The sequence below is a fragment of the Podarcis erhardii genome (genome assembly GCF_964252035.2).
Source record: "Podarcis erhardii genome assembly, chromosome: 7".
Classification (NCBI taxonomy): Eukaryota; Metazoa; Chordata; class Lepidosauria; order Squamata; family Lacertidae; genus Podarcis; species Podarcis erhardii.
The window spans coordinates 52,820,710-52,840,589 of record NC_138511.1 but is presented as its reverse complement, the minus strand read 5'-3'; the positions used below and the strand labels follow the sequence as shown (position 1 = coordinate 52,840,589).

The 19,880-nt window shown below is 41.9% G+C and overlaps 1 protein-coding gene across 1 annotated transcript; it reads right to left on the bottom strand.

The window, feature by feature from the left end:
- Positions 1-475: 475 nt before the first annotated feature.
- On the bottom strand, positions 476-19,446 carry PLA2G15 (phospholipase A2 group XV). The gene is made up of 6 exons (XM_081870122.1): positions 19,116-19,446; positions 9,597-9,753; positions 7,753-7,871; positions 6,523-6,621; positions 5,601-5,825; positions 476-4,982 (listed from the first exon to the last, which is right to left on the bottom strand). The coding sequence occupies exons 1-6, from the start codon at positions 19,282-19,284 to the stop codon at positions 4,471-4,473; spliced, it is 1,281 nt and encodes a 426-aa protein (XP_081726248.1). The 5' UTR covers positions 19,285-19,446; the 3' UTR covers positions 476-4,470.
- Between the last annotated feature and the right edge of the window lie 434 nt (positions 19,447-19,880).

Sequence of the window (19,880 nt, the reverse complement as noted above, 5' to 3'; positions counted from 1 at the left end):
ACCTCCTTAGCTTCAGCAAAGTTCCTTCATCATGTGCCCAGAGAGTCCTGGAAGGCCTGGTGCCAGCAGGCCCATTCTCAGTTGCTTTAGGAAAGCTGAGCCCTGGTTGACTCCAAGTGCAAGAACTGTTCCTGCTGCAGCTGTGTTGAGTGTATTTCATATTATGTTCCCTAAACTTGTGTTTTTGTTAGTATGGCTTTGTTGTACCTGTAAGTCAATCTGTTCTCTGTCCTTGTGAGCTGCTTTGGGCATGATTTTGAAAAGCAGCGCATGAATAAACCTGATGACGAGCCTTCAGACCATGCACAGGTAAAGAATGAACCAACCAGTTGCCAGTTAGGTATTGTCCATCGCCTACACTGCCCTTCTTTGTTATGAGCTCTCTGGGCAAGGTCTGTAAACTGTATGTTATAGAGCAGACGGTTGCTGTTAAATATTCTGTGTTTGAAAAGCACAAAAGAGAGGCACAGGAAACTTTTAGCATTTGATTCACTTTATTATGTTATCAAAGTATGATAATCAAATTGTCAATACTGAACTTATTCACACAAAGAGGAAGGTGTATAGAAAAACAACAGGCCTTCCCAGGCAGTGTTCTATATTAAATACTGTTAAGCAGAGAACAGCAAAGTAATTGCTCAGTCCCTGAATTTTTGAACACCTCAAACACTATGTACTCCAAAAACTAGCTTCATGGCTAGAATTCTTGACTTTGGCCTGCAATCTCTGTTTCACTTATTGCTCAATGGTGAAATCTACTCTTTCTAGCAGAATCACATAGTAGCCCTAAAACCTTGCAGCAGCAGCAGCATCTATCTATCTATATTTTAAGCATTTGAAGTTCCATCCAGCACTCTCTACATATCAGTTGTAGTGCATTTGGTCCTTAAAAGTATTTTGGTTTTGGGGAGCAAAGTTGCAGGGACATGAAAAATGAACACATTTGTAATAATTGGGGATACCAAGAGATAGCGTGAAGAGGCAAGCTGTTGGAGAACGTGTCTCTCATGTGCTTTCACAGACTGACAGCAGCAACCAGAACCCAAAGACACATTTTAGGATCATCGTGCCCAGTGAAAATTTGACTTTGAATTGTTGATTCCCAAGATAAATAGAATGCTTTAAAACTCTAGTTTCAAAAGCAGTTTGAAAGAGGGACACAGACACATTGTTGTTTGAAAAATGTGAGCTTCAGGAAATTAACTGCACAATTTGTGGCTCCCTGGCTATGATCTACAGGAAGCTCCAGTTCAATCAGTACTTCACCACCGAATTTATGAATAACCATCATTCACAATGTTAAATGGTGGATATAAATGGCAAAATCTAACCCAATATAGCTTTTCCCATTCTGTTATCAGTTAAAGGATAAAAACATAACAAAAAAGCCACAATACGATACAAAGCCAAATATAGAAGAGAAAGACTGTAAGACTGTCATATAACCAGAAGAAGCCCCAGTGGGACAGCTAATGATACTTGGCCATATTTAATTTTACAGCAGGCAGTTGGCACAAGCATTGATAAATAAACCACCAATGGCCTGGAACCAACGACGGGAGGCAGGTGTATGAGATTGATCAGAACAGATGAGAAGGGAGAAATGAAGAGGTGACATTTTGATTGCACTATGTATTAAGAATGAAATGCAGGTGGGACAGAAGTATTACAGGGCACATAAGAATGGGGCTGGAAGTCACAGCAACAGATGCCAGTTACCAGCTACAGCTGGACAATATGATGCAAGGCCAAAGCAATGGAAGGCACACATACAGTAGGAGCGCACTCTGAATATACATGTGGCCTTTGGTTTAACCCCTTAGTCCTCATCCCCAACTAAAACTAAGCCTAAGCACAAGTAAATCAACACATTCTTGTTGCCTTCACCTCTATCACTCCCCCAGCCTGGCACCCCCTGTGCTGTAATTTAAATTGGATCCTACTCAGGAATCAGAGACCTGTGCTTTTGCTTATGTTCCACTGTTAAGTGCCATATGTATTGTTAGCTCTATATGAAGTGTAAATTAGCAAGTCTCTGAAGATCTGTCACATCGTTTCCTGTTCTCTGCTGTAACAGTCCTAAACAGACCATTAAGGCAAGCCCTAGCCTTCAGAATGTTCCATGAAAGTGATGTTATGCTGAATGTGGATTTCCCTGTGAATGTGTGAGGCCAAATAGTAAGAAATAACTCGGCAGGGAAAAGGAACCCAGTGTCACCCACATGGACCCAGCCATCTACATGGCACCAAGAATAATGGTACCTTGAGGCCATAAGACTGATATGGGTAGGATGGGGAGCAACAAACAAGGTGGAACCAATCTTAGAGCTATAATTAAGTATAGCGTCAGTTTAGCAAGTCAGATTTGCAATCAGAAGCATTCCCAAATGAAACTTGCAGTTACAGAACAAACAGAAGCAGATTGATGCTGACAATTCAAAGACATGGCTTGAGGAGGCACTCTCAGAGTGCAAGGCGTAGAACAATGTCTGCTGGAAACTTTCAGAGGTTATGTTATTGCCATGCCCACAGTGATCACCAGTGGCCTTGTTTAAAATGGTTACTGGCATTACTGAAAAACAGGAAATTGGATGAACAGGATTGCACATTCCATAAGGCAATAAATACTTTGATAAATATTTTGTTTCTTGGAGGACCAATATTATGCTAAAACTACTACAATGTAGCAATACACAATCTAGAAAACCTAAAAGCTTGACAGAGACTATATAAAAATGTTACACCATACCAGTAACGGAAAAATATACTTGCAGACTGTAAGCTACCACTGCAGATTCTGTGTGATCTCATTGTCTAGTTAGGAAAAAGTCTGAAGATTAGAAAAATATGAATGGTAAACGTGTCCACATCTGTCGCTCTGTGCACTTGCTTACTAAGAGGTCAGGCTCAGTGCAAGTTCCTCAGAACAAAATTCAGATTTCCAGGTCACTCTTACTCTCAAATTGGAGTATTTGGCAGAAATCTCAAGTCAGCCCCCTATTACAAGTGTCCCTTATGACATCAACAATTGATGTACCACCCCCTTTTGGGTTCTTTTAATGTTTCAACACAGGGGCTAACCAGACATAGATAATGATGCAGAAACTCGTATCCCAAACGTATACTGAGCTCAAGGCAGGAGATTTTGGTTGTGCCATGTTGGCTAGACACTTATGCTGGTTAGTTAACTGAGGAGATGGTCACAAGCTGTTCTCTGGGTGGGCAGAAGCAGCAGGAATGAATACTAAACCTTTTGCTCTGGAAGGAGGGATTGTCAATAGATGGCCAACCCAGCAGCTAACAGGCAATTATGGGGTCAGCTGAGCCTCTCTTTTTTTGCAGTCTGCCCAGCACTGCCTCAGATGAAGGTTGGTGCTTTTTTTACGGGCACTTCCTGCAATTATGGTTGCACATTACACTCCTGAATCAGGAACGTGAGCACCTTTGCCCCATGCCATTTTGTTCTATGGTACAAGGCTTGATCTTCCATAGGGGACAAGGAAATAGAATTTGGAAGAGGATTACAGTACAAGAAAAGGAGACTCCAACGAAACATGACAACCAAGTTACAATACCAAAATTTCTGGGAAGAGTTAGCTTTACCATCAGCTCCATCTTTAAGAAGTCTCCAGTAACAAGAACAGTTTAGGCTGTTATTTTGCTCTACAATGCTAAGCGTTGCTGGAAGGCAGCCTGTGTTTTAGACACTCTAGATCATGGAAGGAAGGCATCTGGCTAAAATAGCACTTGTCATAGCACTGGCTTCTGAACAAAGGTTGGCAAGTACTCTAGATACAGCCAACTGATCACAACAAAACAGAGACCATCTCCTTAATATCTACTCTGTCAATTCTTAGATCTACAGCCAACTGGAAATATCCAAGTTACAGCAGTAAAGAAAACCTTGCTGCCTTCAGCCATTGACCTCCACCTTGCTCCAGCAAGGATCAAGCTAAAGGGTCCAGCTTGTGCTAGAAAATCTTATCAGGAGCTCAGAGACATACTGTATCTTCTTCATGAACAATACTCATCTGGCTGGATGTCACCAACTTAAATAAAACCAAATAGCTGCTGCTGGGACTTCACTTAATACTAGCTTCCCAGCTGGCAACAATTGCCCAGTACTTGTGACCCTTCAGAAAAGGTTATGTTATTGTTCTTTTCTTTATATTACAGCTCATCTATGCCCTTCCCCACATCCCAGAGAACAAGTGCAGCACATTCTTCACAAAGATGGGCACTGGGATTGCACTAAATACAGCTGGAATGAGCCTTTTGTATGTAGGACACCACAGTGTGTTATGAGCACTAATCAAAGAGACAAGTGATCATTAATTGACAGCAACATTTCAAACAAGGCCCAAACAAGTCAAGCAGGCTTTAAATAGGGTTGTCCAAAATAGTCATTCTTCCTCCCTGCCTTAAAAGGCCCTTCAAGTGTCATGTCAGAAGAGGGTATTATGCATTGTGTCATGAGCCAAAGAGAACTTTTTTTACGTAGGAAATTGTATTGGCATCATAGAGCATTTCAATGTGCTCACTCCCTGGAAGCTCATAGAGTGTCACATTCTGTTTCTGCTGGCCCACCCACTTCTGACACTGCAAGGCACTTCGCAAATTCACTGTTCCATCACCATCACCATAAAAGATCTTAGGATCCTTGTCTGGAAAGGTGTCATAGAAGAATGACTCTGGTGTCTCCACCCCAGTACCATAAAGACAGTGTATGCGCACCCCTGGAGGAATCATATTGTAGACCAAGGATTCGGTCTCTGTTCTCATGAGCCAGCCATCCTCAAAGCCAATGTCTGTATAAAACTTTTGGTAATCCTGAATAGTATAGTTAGCAAATGGAGTGCTGACAAGGATCTTCTCTGGAGACCAGGTGTAGTTGTAAGGGAGCAACCAGCTGGTTGACACTGCAGATCTCTGCTGGCCTCTGATTTTAAGGGAGCTGATGACAGGGATCCGATTATTGTCACCTGAGGCATTAAAAGTATTATCTGGTTAGTGATCACATGTTGTCATATAAACCCATAATCCAGTAGTTATAAACTCATGACACAGACCAAAACTAAAGTATAGTTTGAATCATTTTACACTTATTAGGTTGTACTCTTCAAGCCCTGACATGGAGGGCAACAGTAAAAATATTTGATGCCAAAGATAGCATAATCCAAGGAAAACTACTGCCGTATAAAACTGTCATACAATATAAATAACTTCATGTAATCTAAAGATTTACCTTGATGATTTCGTAACATATAAATATATTACCTGCTATCTAAGGACTCTGCCTCCCTATCTTTAAAATTAGGCAGGAGTTGGCTTTGAACAACATCAGTACTTAAGACCATCAGTAGCTTCCCACAATTATAGAATCCAATCATCCTGGAAATTCAAAGATTGCTTGTACTCCAATGCCTGTTTCAGGATGGCTCTCTTCAACCAAAAGCTGGTTTTAGGATGGAGACTGTAGCTATTTATTACAATAGTACATCTAGATGTAGCTAAGCATGTTCAAGTTGCACCACAAACCCCTGTCCCTTTTAATGGAAACCACCACCACCACCACCACCCTGCAAGCTGGAGACATTTACCTGATGCTAGAACACGTAGAGTTTTTGCCACTCCTCCCCACGGGGCACCAAGTGAAATGAAGTCCCTTATGTATTTGTCTTTCCAGTCTTGAGGCTGATGGCTGAGGAAGTAGAGAACATACATATTCCCCATGCTATGGGCAATTAAAACCACTGGTTGATCATATTCTTCATACATTATCTCTATCAGCTTCCGGAGGGCCACAAAATAGTCTTCATTCTCATCTAGAAGGAGGAAGGCAGATCATTTATCCCATTAACTGAATGAGCTTATTAAGTATCTCTATTGTCATTTTATTTAAAACATTTAACACTGAACTGAAAACTGTAGAAGATCATGTGCACTGTTTTGGATAGGTTTTCCCCCCATTGCCCACAATTCCCTAAACCTTTCAGACTAGCTCCCCAACATTCAAGACAAAAGTCTCTCAGATTTGTTTGTTCTTAATTCTATGAGTCTAAGGTTAAAAGAAAGTGTGTCTTGATTGTATGATCTGACACAGGCTGCAAAGAGAATGATTTTGTTCACACATGCATGTACGCCACTTGACTTCTGCATCTCAGTGACTGGGAAATGAAAATGTGAAATGGCCCCATTAAAAAGCACTATTTGCATGGATGGTGGGTGACTTTAACAACACCCTGTATCAATGTCTACCGTCCAGGATTCCAGCGCAGCTCTTCAGTAACAATTTGGCTTGTTGCACCATCTTGGCTGTAGGAAGTAGAAAGGTCACCAAGACTTGTTTTTAAACAACCCTGTAACTATTTAACTATCAGGTGACATTCAGTTGCATCAGGGGCTAAATAGGTTGAACTTGTAAGCCTTGGAAAAACTTGATTACCACAAATTGTGTGTTTGCATGAGCCACAGTTCATTCTGCTCTGTAACCCTAAACCCAATAGATGAAGATTTATTTACTTGGTGCCTTCCGCCAATCATAGGGAGCGCCTCTAATATCTTCATCCCGTTGATAGCCCAAGTCCACCAGAGTCTGCACCAGTGTATAGAAGTAGGTACCTATGGCCAAAAGAAGAAACTGGATTGCAACGATACCGCAGGCCCAAGTAACACTGCCCTTTATGTAATGTTAAAATTTCAGGGCCTTTTTAAGCCAACTCCCATATTGGTTACAACATGTTATCAGTTAATTTGTTCAAATTAATCATTCTTCAGTTATAAACAATTACAGTGTCAGTTACGTTCATCAACAATTCTGAAATCACAATCTGGAGATGACATTCATTTTCAAGCCATCTGGGACAAGATGTTCCAACAACTGTTCATTCCTGAGTGGTCAATTTGCTCTATGTTTTCATCTATGAGGGTACATGACCACAGGAAGAACCTAAAGAACCTATATGATCACAGCTGTTGGAAATGAGCACTCAGAGATGGTTGTCAGTTCACCTTTGATGCAGTCTGGTTTTGTTCCACTTAAATTTTCTCTGACCTAATACCAGGTAAGATGGTACTGACCTTAGCAGCTGGTAGAGTACTGAACTGTGTTTCCATAACTAACATAGTTTAACATGGTTGCCTCTATCATGGGCTGAGCACATTTCCACTCTGTTGCCAAGGAAGTGAAGGCTGAAAGTTAACACCAAGGGTGAGGGCAAGAAATGCCATCTAAATAACCCTGGCACCATGTGGGCATTGTTATTTCTGTTTCTGATATGAGACTTGAATGTTACATTTACTACAAGGAAGAATCATTCTAAATCAAATAGACTGCACTACAAATGGCAATATGTACATAGGCAAGTTGGGGAACAGCCATAGCTCATCATATTCAGGTAAGGCTAGGAGAGACACTTGTCTGAAACCCTAGAAAAATCCTGACTCAGTACAAGGCAGCTTCCTATGTCCCTTCCTAAATTACATGCTTGGGCCTATGTATAATACAGATTAGTTCTTCTCCCAGCTCTCCAATCAGAAAAGTGTGAGCTCTTTCCATAAAATTCAAACAAAGGCACACAGAGAATAAATCTCAGGAACTATTCTCCATCTCTGGAATTATTGTGGTTTTTGTCCAAGGATATTTAGGGGGAGGGACTATTTTGCCAGTATGTTTCATGCATGCATATTTGAGACTTGACACTACCACTGCCAAGAGTCCAAATGAGATCAGATTAGGTGAAAAATACATACCAACACTTCTTTTACTAGGGTCAAGGAATTCCAAGGAGAAAGTCTGTCCAAATCCAGGGACTTTGATATCCACCCCATCTGGTGGCCCAGTGGATCCACTTGTTCGATTGTATACTAGCCTGGGGAAAAATATCAGTATCAAGACCAAAATTTGAATGGGAGTCTATACATTTGAATTATCAGGTACACAAAAGGTGCACAATAAATGGACTTTGAAAACTTGTTTTCTGATGCAAATAAACATTCACTAATTAAACCAGTAAGGGGTTAAGTCCAATGTGCAGCATACTGCAGGTCTAGAGGGAAGAGATAAGCTTTCTTTACTAATATAGCCATAAGCAGAGTTTTAGCAAAAAGGGTTAAGATACTGGTAAGACAGCTTTAAGTAGGTTATTTCAACAAAGCTTCTCAGACAGACTTAATATAGCATAAGAACAATATCCACTTAGCTGCTAGGTACTGAAGCAGCCCAGTTGCAAACAATTGGTTGGCCTTGTTCTTGCTGCCATACAGTATCTCCCTTCCTAGAGCTATCCCTTCCTCCACTCCCTGTAATGTAGACAAGTTCCAGCAGTTTGCCTTAAAATGCACCTGATGATTTTGGCTAAAGTCCTCAACTTGAGTGCTGGACATATGTTTTTGTCATAAGCAAATAAGGTAATTAATCATTCTGCTTTGACTGTTCTGGCAGGTAAGTGGAGAAATGTTAACCAATGCCTTGGTAACATGAGGTCTACAGACTTGTGTCAATAAGAAAATGGATGTAATATAGCATTTGTAGTGTTTGCTCTTTGAGAGACCTCTGGGTCCAAGGAAGCATTTAATTTATCATTAACTCATAGTTAACATTCTGATACGCAATACAAGACAGCAATGAAGTGTTAAAAAGGCATAATGCAAGTTGAGTAACAAGCAGATTCAAGGATAACAGTTTATTCATGTGGTCACATGGAAGACAGAGCAAACTTGTTTTCTCATGCTTAAGAGGATAGGACCCGAACCAAAGGCTTCAAGTTACAAGAAAGGAGATTCTGACTAAACATGAGGAAGAACTTTCTGATAGTAAGAGCTGTTTGACAGTGGAATAGACTCCCTCTGAAGGGGCAGACTCTCCTTCTTTGGAACTTTTTAATCAAAGGTGGGATGGTAATCTGTCATGGATGCTTTAACTGAGCTTTAACTGCACAGCAGGGGGTTGGACTAGATGATGCTTGGGGTCCCTTCCAACTCTACAATTCTATGATTCAACAGCTATTTGAACTTTTATGTATGCAGGTAGTATTTCATGACTGGATTCCTGCCAATGTCAAACTACCACCTTTTTGAATGCTGGCTCAATTCCTACAGCATATCAAGCCACAGTCTTTGCTAACAAAATTTAGAACACAAACCATGAGGGTAACTGGCAGGGAATCACCATGAAAATTGTTCCAGAGGGACAAGGGTGGAACTAAATGATTCTGTTTCACACACAATCACATTTCCTATACTGAAATGGGAAATTGTGAATCCATGGAACGTACACATATTTTGCACTGTTTGATTGTAGCCTAAACCTGCTGCCAATTACTGTAGTTTCCTGCTGTGGACATGTGTTCCTCAAAAGTGACAAACTGCATACAGATTTCATAGTTTTCTGGCTGCTACACATAATAGCCGAGCCAGGATTTGAATTCTGATCCTACTGACTTTCCCACATTGCCTTCTGTGTGGTTTGGGATCTCAGCTTGAATGTCCCTAGATCTCATACAATTTGGGTACTTCTTGCTACTCAAAAAAGAATCAAATTATTTAAGTCCCATTTTTACACAGAACCAAGTCCTTTTAACAGTGCTATGACCCACCTGATATTATCTATCCAACAGTCAATGATAACGGGGAGCAGCAGTTCTAAATTGAGCCACAATGTGTAGTAACTTTCTGTCTTCTTGGAGCAGAGGTAGTGCACCACAGAAGGTTTGTCCAACTTTGCTTCTAACTGGTTACCCAAATCTCCCGGCACTGTAATGGTAAAAGGAAGGGAAGAGTTACATCAAGTGCTGTGGTTTTGCTCAGGCATTTTTACTCCCACCCCAAAGCTACACTTGGTTTTAAAATGCATTGAGGTTTTATTACTTAAAAAATGCTACACTCTGTAAAGCAATCAGAGTTCTGTGGAGAAATGGCCTCAGCACTATTGTAAAGTAGCCTGGAAATTACTCAGTCTCCAAGCCTGTCGGCTGACCTGTAAGAATTATCACACTCTTGTGATGCTTGATATTCTAAGAAATGTAAATACTTCTGAGTTCAGATTATGTTCAGTGGGGGAGAAACTTGTTATCTCAACAAATGGGAGTTAAATTGACTGTTTCAAACTATTTTAGCACACTATGCATTTTTAACTATGCAAGGAAAAAAGTGCCTTCAAAATTATTATTAGAAGATTTTGCAACCGAGAGTCCCTTTCATGGAACCTCCCACCTACATTACATAAAACCGATCTGTCAGCTTATTTATCACAGTTTTTGTTTGCTTTATATTTTCCACTATTATACACATCAACTGTGCTTTATGCTACTTTTATACTATTTCTGACCTGAAGGAAAGGAAGAATGCAATAAATATTCACAATTATTTATTTATTCATTATAGTAATTAAATGTATATGGTATATCACCCTTCACCCAAGATCACAGAGCAGTTTACAGTATAAAAACACAAAACTACACAACATAAAAACAAAATGAATTCTATAAAAAATGTTAAAGGCACTTCTGCATATACAAGACAGTCCCTCCTCCTCATGCCCCATCCCTTTCATCAGCAAACATTTACATTGCCCAAAGCAGGCATCATTCATGTCAGATTGGATAGAATTTATGGAGAATGGAATTCAACAGTCATGAAACACAGTTTCTTTTCTCAGCACAATGTGATATATTTTATCATCTCAATTGCTTCTGAAATTAGGTTGAATAAAAACTGCATGGACAAGTGTATTTGGCATTGCTTTGTATATAAACCATTATAGACACTTCCCTCAAAACTGATTATTCACTTAATATTGAAAATGAATACAAGAACTTAATGTAACAGGAACATTTGTCTTAACGTAAGGAAATATGCTTGTTTCCTGTAAAATAGCTGCTAACTAGGCACTTCTTCAATATTAGTTTGCATTTCGATCAAGACTATGATAATTCCATTAAATGAGTTAACACCTTTTTCTCTTCATTTACTTTTCACTAGCTATTTTACAAGAAAAACACAATTTTTAAAAAAAATATTTATTACATGTTCCACAAATCACTCCTAGTGCATGCCTGGCAGATGCAAGAGCTCCCAGCAACTCAAGCCATGTCAGAAGTTAGGCTGCTGCAGTCTGTGGTCCCTGAAGCTTCTGGAAAGTCACCAGGGCAAATATGCCTTAAGTATCTCTTCACTGCCCACCATCCGACATGTGCATCAATGGATGCTGACTAGCCAGCCTGCAAGGCAACCTTCTCCTAAAAACATTTTCAAGGTCTCATCCTGTATTATCTAGACAAGATCATGCGCCAGGCAGTTTGACTGCTTTCCCTATCTCTGTTTGCTGCTTTGACTCAGATGTCTATCCAGGGCTGGAAGACACAATCAAATGCATCTCATGTATTTACTAATGGTACTATTCTTAGAGCAGACAACAAAAAGGTAGATACAGAATTACCACCCTAGCAAAAACAGTTTCTTTCCAATGTTGCAATCTTGAAGGTTTTCCCACCTAAATAGAAACTATATAAACCAAAACTAGTTTCAAGGAGCTGAATTGACATAAATAGGTGTGGGGGATGGATGGAGCTACCATTCATTGGGCATTTAAAAATCTGGTACAATTAAGTGTCTTAAATATTTGCACTTGGAAACTGGCTGGGGATTTAGAACTTGATTCACCTTCCCTCTGCCTGTTATAACATGGATTTGAGCATGTTTTCTTCATGGTAGGCAGTTCTCAAGTTTTCTAATTTCAAGAAACAGGACTCTTTATTTTTGCAGCTTCTGTTTCCCAGGAGTCGTGGAAAAGTCTCCCGTAACTGTTGAACAAGATGAAGAGTTTATAAAACCACTTACAATTCAGGGTTGTTTATTTTGCAAGAAGCTTCTATGTTATAATTAGGACTAGAAGGGCAGTCACATGATGTGCAGATTCCTCTGAAGAGTGCATGAGTAAACAAACCCTGCCACAGACACCCAGCTGCCAACCTGAGTCAAACAATGGAGTAGGAGCTTAAGAAAATTGAATACCCAAATAGCTTTGTTTAGGGCCAAACTACATCTGACAGTGGCAGACCAGAGTCTAAAGGAGATCACTGATCAATTGTTATAGAGGAATATTTGCATGATTTAAAGCACAGAAATGTCAAGTGAGTGCTGAGCCCTTCCTGTGCTCTCAACCCCACATTCTAACCACTTGTTCTCAGTGTTTCATCTTGCAGTAGCAATCTAAACCTCAAAGTTAAAAACAGCTGAAATGAAGCTAGGGAGGGAAAGGTTAAGTACCCCATCCCCATCTGGCCCACATCATATTAAAACTTGACCATTGGCTGGCTTCCTAGGAATTCTACACAGCCAACTATGGATTGTGTTGCATTGCTGTCATGTGTAGTTTGGCCTTTATGTTCCTAAGAATTTTAGCAAAAAGTCAATTCAAACCCTTAGTAAGTGATCCAGCAAACCGACTCTGATCCTAAAATGTACTTGCTTAAACCCCCCTCAGGAATTAATGTAAATGAAAAGAAAAATAACAAAGCTGAACGGTTTGCTTAAAAGCACTGAAGTTACTTTAAATAAGTAGTACATAGCAGAATGAGCAAAGAGATCCTTATGAATGTTTATAAATACACTACCCTTGATACGATTCCAACCTACTTGCTTACCCAAGAGCAAAGCTTGCGTCAGTTAGTATAATTTGTAGCAGGAGTTATAGACTGAAAATAGTATTGTTTCAAATGAATGGTATCAAACTGGATCTGGATCTACATAGATTATGCACTAATGTGCTGAAGTAAGCTTTTATTTCCAGCTGCTACAAAGCTTGGCACTGTATTCAAAAATCTGAAATACGGTACTTGCCTGTCAGGCATTTTCCTTTATGACTATAAAACACTATGTCCAAGCATGCTGCCCTGCGACAAAAATTAAAAGAAAATTAAAAGCAGGTATTCTTGAGGTCAAGTTCCTGATACAGTTTGATACAACAACTAGCACATTGCCTGAGAATAGGTCCTCCCTGCTTGCAACTGTAACTATATTATAATAATATTAAGGTGCACACACATAGCAGGCCCCACTCCACAGAAAACAAATCTTTCACCTTTCAAAATTAGGAAATATTCCCTGAAAAAATAAATACACTTCATCTGAGTACACACAGCAATGCCAAACTCATCTTGACTTTCTTAATGACCTCAAATATTTCTTCTGCAATAGAAGTATCTTGGAAAAATCTTTCCACGTATTTCTATTCACTTACATATCCTTCAAAATCTGTCAAAAGAGCATATTTTGTGTATAAATAGGGGAGGTCTGTAACAATGGTTTCAGAAACTAGGCTATTTACCATTTCAAAAAAACAGCCCAGACTGGTCAGGATAATGCAGTCAGCAAGCATTATCAGGTACAGTATTTGATAAACAGGAGACAAGCCAGGCTCTCAAATTTCTATTGTAGACTGATGCTTGTACAGTCAGACCTTGGTTCTTGAATGCCTTGGTACTTGGATGTTTTGGCTCCTGAACGCCACAAATCCAGAAGTGAGTGTTCCAGTTTGCGAACGTTTTTTGGAAGCCGAACATCCGACGCTGCTTCTGCGGCTTCCAACTGAGTGCAGGAAGCTCCTGCAGCCAATCGGAAGTCACCCCTTGGTTGTCAAATGGTTCTGGGAGTTGAACAGGCAGTCAGAGACCAGTGAAAAGAATCAGAGACCAGCGGCAGCAGCTGTGGCTACCTAGAGGTCTCCCAAGGAGAGGCGAGTGGAGAGAAGGCTGAGGAAACACTCCACAAGGGAGGATGTTCGATAAAGGGTGAAAGGCTGCCAGCTCTGAGGGAAGAGGTGACATATCCAGACTCCTGAGCCCCACTGGGGTGCCGCAGAAAGAATGTAGTTGGTCAAGGGAGCTGTGGATTCAAAAAGGTTGAAATGGTCCCTTAACCTCTGGGCTAAGGGATTGGGAAATTTCTAAAGCTTTTAAAAGCTGTTACACACCTTTGTTCTGGGTCCTTACCTCCTTGCAGCAGAGGAAGGGGTGGGGACACTGTTGCAACAGAAAGCTAAAGATCTTACTTGCTTTTCTTCTACTGGTTCCTGCACAGGGCAATGCAGGAGCTTGCAATGAGAAAGTATGAGCCCCTAGAATGTGATCCAGGACCTTTTGCCAAACTTATACATTACTTGGCAGACAAGTTGGTATGGATAGTGCTTCCTAACGGTAGAAAGTCTGAACATAATGTGAATATTGCACAACATCAAAAAAGTGCTTAAAAGTCAATGAAAAGTACAACAGAAGGAAGCTACAGTTCCGGTAGGCAGTATCACTGGAGCACAGCCTAACTTACTATTCTCCTGTGCAAACTACATGAAGTGTGGGTAAATTATATTGTTTTTAAAATGCAAAAGTGGATCTATTCCAAGGACATGTATGAAATGGAACTGGTGGTGGTAACAAGATTGTCCACTACAAAATGATGCTCAGCATCTCATACTAAAAGTTAGCAACACTTTAGCTACCACAAATGTGCTGTGGCTATACATTAAATCATGGGGCAATCAGTCAATAATAACTATCACTGAAATTAATCTTCCTAAGAAGGTGCCACAATGCATGTTCTGTACCTCCACCTGCAACTACCTCCATGGCTAACTGCCAGTTTGAGAGGCAATGATTTAATTTCAAAGAAGGAAGAGCAGACCAAGTGGATCACAGAAAGCTTCTTATCCTACTAAGTCAAGTAAAGAGATTACAATTATTAAAGAGAACGGTGATGGCCAAGAAGCAATCACCAAGTGAAAAAGAATGTGGCTCTACTCCTTAATACAAGATGGGCATGGTTGTTTATGTAAGCAACCTGCTACAGGAACAAATTGCACTTGTATGCGTAGGTTATAGATAGAGATAAAACCTATGCAAAGACAGGAACCCAAAAAACGAACACTAGTTATGCAGTCTCTTGCAGTATGAGCAGGCAGATCTTTGACCACAGTCCAAAGGCCAATTTACATTTACTTTCATCTTTTGAAATTCACCAGTTAAGCATCTGGAAACCCCTAGAGTGAGGAAAGAAGCAAAATATTAAGAGGATTGCTGTTGGTTTCGTTTGCTTTTTAAGTAGCCCATTAACTACTCATCCCTAATTGATGCTTGCACAAGCCTATTTGACCTATGCATATAGGAACTAACCAAGACAATTAAAAAAGAGACACAGACAGCTTTCTGGGGTAGGTGGTGGTAGGTTTTTTTTGTCGTCGTCCCCCCCCCCCCCAGCAATTCCCAAACTGACTTGGGATAACATAAGACATTTTTTCTACCCAAGTCAATTTAAATATGTCAGTGTGGTAAAATGTCCCAAAATGAAGCCATGTGTGATGTGTCAGAAGTAAGACTATTATCTGTTTCCCTGGACTGGGTTTTGTTGCTTTTTGGGAGGAAGGTTCGGCTTGGAAAACCACATGGAATATTTCTTTACTCCAACAAGTTAACAATGGACAAAAGGAAAAAACAGCTCAACTGCAAGAATCTATAGATTTTGTGTTGCTGATGTTTTTCATTTTCACAGGTGTTTTGCAGCACAAAACTTGTAAATAGTAAATGGCTTAAATTTAGGGAAACGGTTTACTAACCCCACCTACATGACCATCTCTACTTTTCTGGAGCTGGCTTGTCCCTCATGCAACACAAGAGAGCTTTTTAAGCTGTGTCTTGCTTACTGGTCTCTGAAAGGCTCTCACACAGGCGCCGGGTGGCTCCCAGAGCCTGTGCGAGATCTTCCCAGAGCTCAGTAAGCAAGGCAAAGAGCTTAAAAGCTCTCTTCATCATGGGAAAACCCAGCACAGAAAGAGCGTTTAAACTCTCCACCTTGTGTCCGTTTAATTGCAGGGGATTGGACACAGATGATCTTCAGGGTCCTTTCCAACTCTATTATTCTGTGAGCTGTGATCTGCATGCTGGCCAGCCACCAGGCACATAAAGCTGCGATTGTGCAGGTTCATAAGTTGTGAGTTGATTGTATTGCATCCGAGATCAGTCAGTCACGGGAAGACAAAAAAAATAGTAACTGGTGTGTTCCCAATTCTGACAGAAACAGGAAATTAATGCTCCCATAAACAAAGGACCAGGGTGTTGTTTATATTATTTGAATCTTCATATAAACAAGATCTGTTAATTGCCATCTGCTTGCCCATATTGGATGTATTAGCAGCTGCATTAAAGCCCCATAGTGAGCATCTGTCTAGCACATGACTTATTTTAACTCATTTATTTCTCATGTGGCTGAAGCCTGATATTAGATCTGCAGATATTTCACTGGTCGCTTTATCTCAGTTGATGCCAGCCCTGGATTAAATGTCAAAGCACATTGTTTAGCCTTTGTGGAAAACAAGAAAGAAGAGAGAGCTGGTAAAGGCTCACCTCCATAAAGAGACACATAGGCAAACTGTTTGCCACTCGACGACCTCCGAAATTCACACATGTAAATTCATTTCATTATTTGATTCTGTTAATCAGGTCTCTCAATATGACATATCCTTTTAAACAATAGTGAAAATTATTAAAAGATAATCAGCCTTTGTCTCAATGACACCGTAACAGCTAACCTCTGCTATTGGCTGATCGCAATGCAACAGTTTAAAGAGCTATTTATTGTTTCTATTCTGTGAACACATACCTGCATGATTAAAGTCTGCAGTAGTCAGAACACTGCCTACATTTTTTCTTTCTTTCTTTCTTTTGAACTTTATATTAACTGAATTGAGCTCATTTAACAGAGACCTATGCTGGCTAGTATTACTTGATCTCTCAGTGGCTTCTGATTCCCTTTTTGCTCCCACCCCTGCCCCCAGAGTATATTGTATAAAACAGAGTAATTCTATAAATTCAACAGCTCATAAAATACTAAGAAACACAAAATTCCTCCTTCCTGGTGCTTCTACTATTGGTAGAATTTTTACCAGATGAACTGCCACCCCACATGCTTTCTCAAGGAATATGGCACCTTCCTTGCACACAACTCTTCTAACACTGTTCTTAGGAATAAATCCCATAGATATTAAAGACACTTATTCCCTGGTAAATATGTGAAGGGTTCCAGGCACTGGGATGCTAGTATTATAGATTATTCACTACTGGTTTTATCCCACAGCATAAGAAAAGCCATAGTTTTTCCTTAATATTGGTATCAGGGTTGGCATCACTGTTGTAAATGTTTGTTAAAAATAAATGTCACCAATAATAAATAAATGTCGCTTAAGCCAAATATCTGAAGAATCAAATGAAGAAAAACACCAGTAACCTGCAGAGGACCACAACACCTCCTGTGTTATTTATCCATTTAGTCTAGGTTGTATCCTGTTAGGCCATACAGAGTAGACACTGAAATCAATGTACATTACTAACTTAAGTCCAATGATTTTCATTTACTTGGATACAAACCACATTGGCAGGAAGGAGGTTAAAGTTAACATTATCACAGTGGTACATAGCTGTTAGACTAAGTGATAGTGAGGATGCAGGGTGGAATGTAGGAAGCTGCCTTATGCAATTTCAGACCATTGGTCCATCTAGCTCAGTACTGTCTACACTGAATGGCAGCAGCTCTCTACAGAAATGTCAGGGAACATTTCCAGTGCTATCTGGAGATGTCACGGATTGAATCTAGGACTTTCTGCATTCAAAGTAGTTAGTTGCTTAAGATCCCGTTTGGCTTGGAGGCACTGGGCATTCTGGATCTGATGGCAGCATAAGTCTGGCAGGCCCCTGGCAGACTGCAGGCCAGTTAACCCTCCAATCCCCTGCACAAGTGAACTCATCTGCCTGCCCCCTACACATGCCTGCCTGGGATAGCATCAAGCAATTGGTTTCTCCAAGTGAGAACACTGAAGAACTAAAATGTGTGCATTTCCAGTCTAGACTAACACGTTTGGTGGTTTTAATCCCAAGTCAGACCATTAGTCCATCTAGTTGAAGACTACCTACACCTAAGGTAGTGGTGGCGGCAGCTGGCTTTCCAAACCCTACCTGCAATTGCTGGGGACCTTCTACCTACAGCCACAGAGCTTACTGCCTCCTCTCAAAGCTTCTCCCCAGGCTCCCTAGTCCCCATAACTTTCATCCTAAAAGACATGCAATTCCAGGATGTTTCAAGCCCTCCTCTACCCCTTCACTCGTAAAAGTCCCAAACGCAAGTCACTGTGCGCTTGGGCTTGTGATGCAGCGGGATCTGTGAGACTTTCGGCCACAATTAACCTATTGGGTAAAGGTAAAGGGACCCCTGACCATTAGGTCCAGTAGCGACCGACTCTGGGGTTGCGACGCTCATCTCGCTTTATTGGCCGAGGGAGCCGGCGTACAGCTTCCGGGTCATGTGGCCAGCATGACCAAACCGCTTCTGGCGAACCAGAGCAGCTCACGGAAATGCCGTTTACCTTCCCACTGGAGCGGTACCTATTTATCTACTTGCACTTTGACGTGCTTTTGAACTGCTAGGTTGGCAGGAGCAGGGACCGAATAAGGGGAGCTCACCCCGTCGCGGGGATTCAAACCACCGAACTTCTGATCGGCAAGTCCTAGGCTCTGTGGTTTAACCCACAGCACCACCTGCGTCCCATTCATACCAGGCCTTTAAAGCACATGGTTTCTTCCAAAGAATCCTGGAAACCGTAGTTTGTTAAGGCCGCAGAGAACTGTAGCTCTGTAAAGAGTTAACTACAATCCCCCAGGAACTTCTGATCGGCAAGCCCTAGGCTCTGTGGTTTAACCCACAGCACCACCGTAGACCACGTTAATTAAAAAATTTAAAAAAATCAAGTGCAAACATAAGGCATGAACAGAATAAGCCTGTATATCTTCCCCCACCCAATAAAGCAGAACTTACTGCTTCCTCTCTGGGCTTGAGGGTGACCTCCAGGCTCCCCACATCCCCCTTGTCTCTCCACATCGCCGCCCCACCCTGAGCCCATGAAGAGCCAGGGGGCTTTTGAAGTTGAAGGGTGCCTTCCCCCCCCCTCCCCAAACCCCACGGAAACTTCTCGTCCCAGCCATGTGGGGGGATCTGTAGCCCTGGCAACCTTTCCTCACAGGTGCCCGTTTTTTTCTCTCCGACCCCTACAAGGACTCCGCCCCCCGGCCAGTCCTTACCCAGCACGACCGGGGGGCCGGGGGAGCTCCTTCCTCTGCGGGGCAGGCAGCAGGCGCCGTGAGGCGAGCAGAAGAGCAGCAGGAAGAGAAGGGCCAGCGAGGGGAAGGCAGCCCCGTCCGGGAGGAGCTGCTTCCTCCGACCCCGCCTCGAGCCGGCCGGCCGCATCATCGCCTCAGCTCATGCCCCTCCTCGGAGGAGCGAGCCGCGAAAGCGATCAGAGTCCCAGTCCCGACGCCGACGCCGCCGACGCCGCCTCGAGACAAACAAAACGGCTCTCTCCCCTCTCGCGCTTCCTCCGACCGCCGGAGCCTGTCAGCTGAGGCGGCGCGCGCGGTGCCAAAGGGCCTATATAAAAGCGGGGGGGGGGGAGAGAGACGGCTAGCCAATCCGCTTCTCACCGGCTGCCTGATAGCCAATGAGAGAGAACTAGGCGTTCCGGCGCTCCTTCCCTACCCTCGAGTTCAGTACGGGAAGTTGAGAGCGGAGATGTCGATTGAAAGAAAACACACACACACACAAAATTCCCAAGACGTTGAAGAAAACACTGCCCCCCCCCCGCTTTCTTCCCCGCGGCCGGGAAAGACCAATCGCAGATCGAGCAGATCCGCTCAGTCTCAAAGCATAAGAGTTGCATATGCTGCAATTGTACAAGCGAGGACTGGTGCAACGCGGTTTGCTTTGCAATGTCCACCCACTCGTCTCCTAGTGCAGGGATCAGGAACCGGTGGGTGCCCAGCTTTGTAGCTGCCAGTCCTCTTGATCAC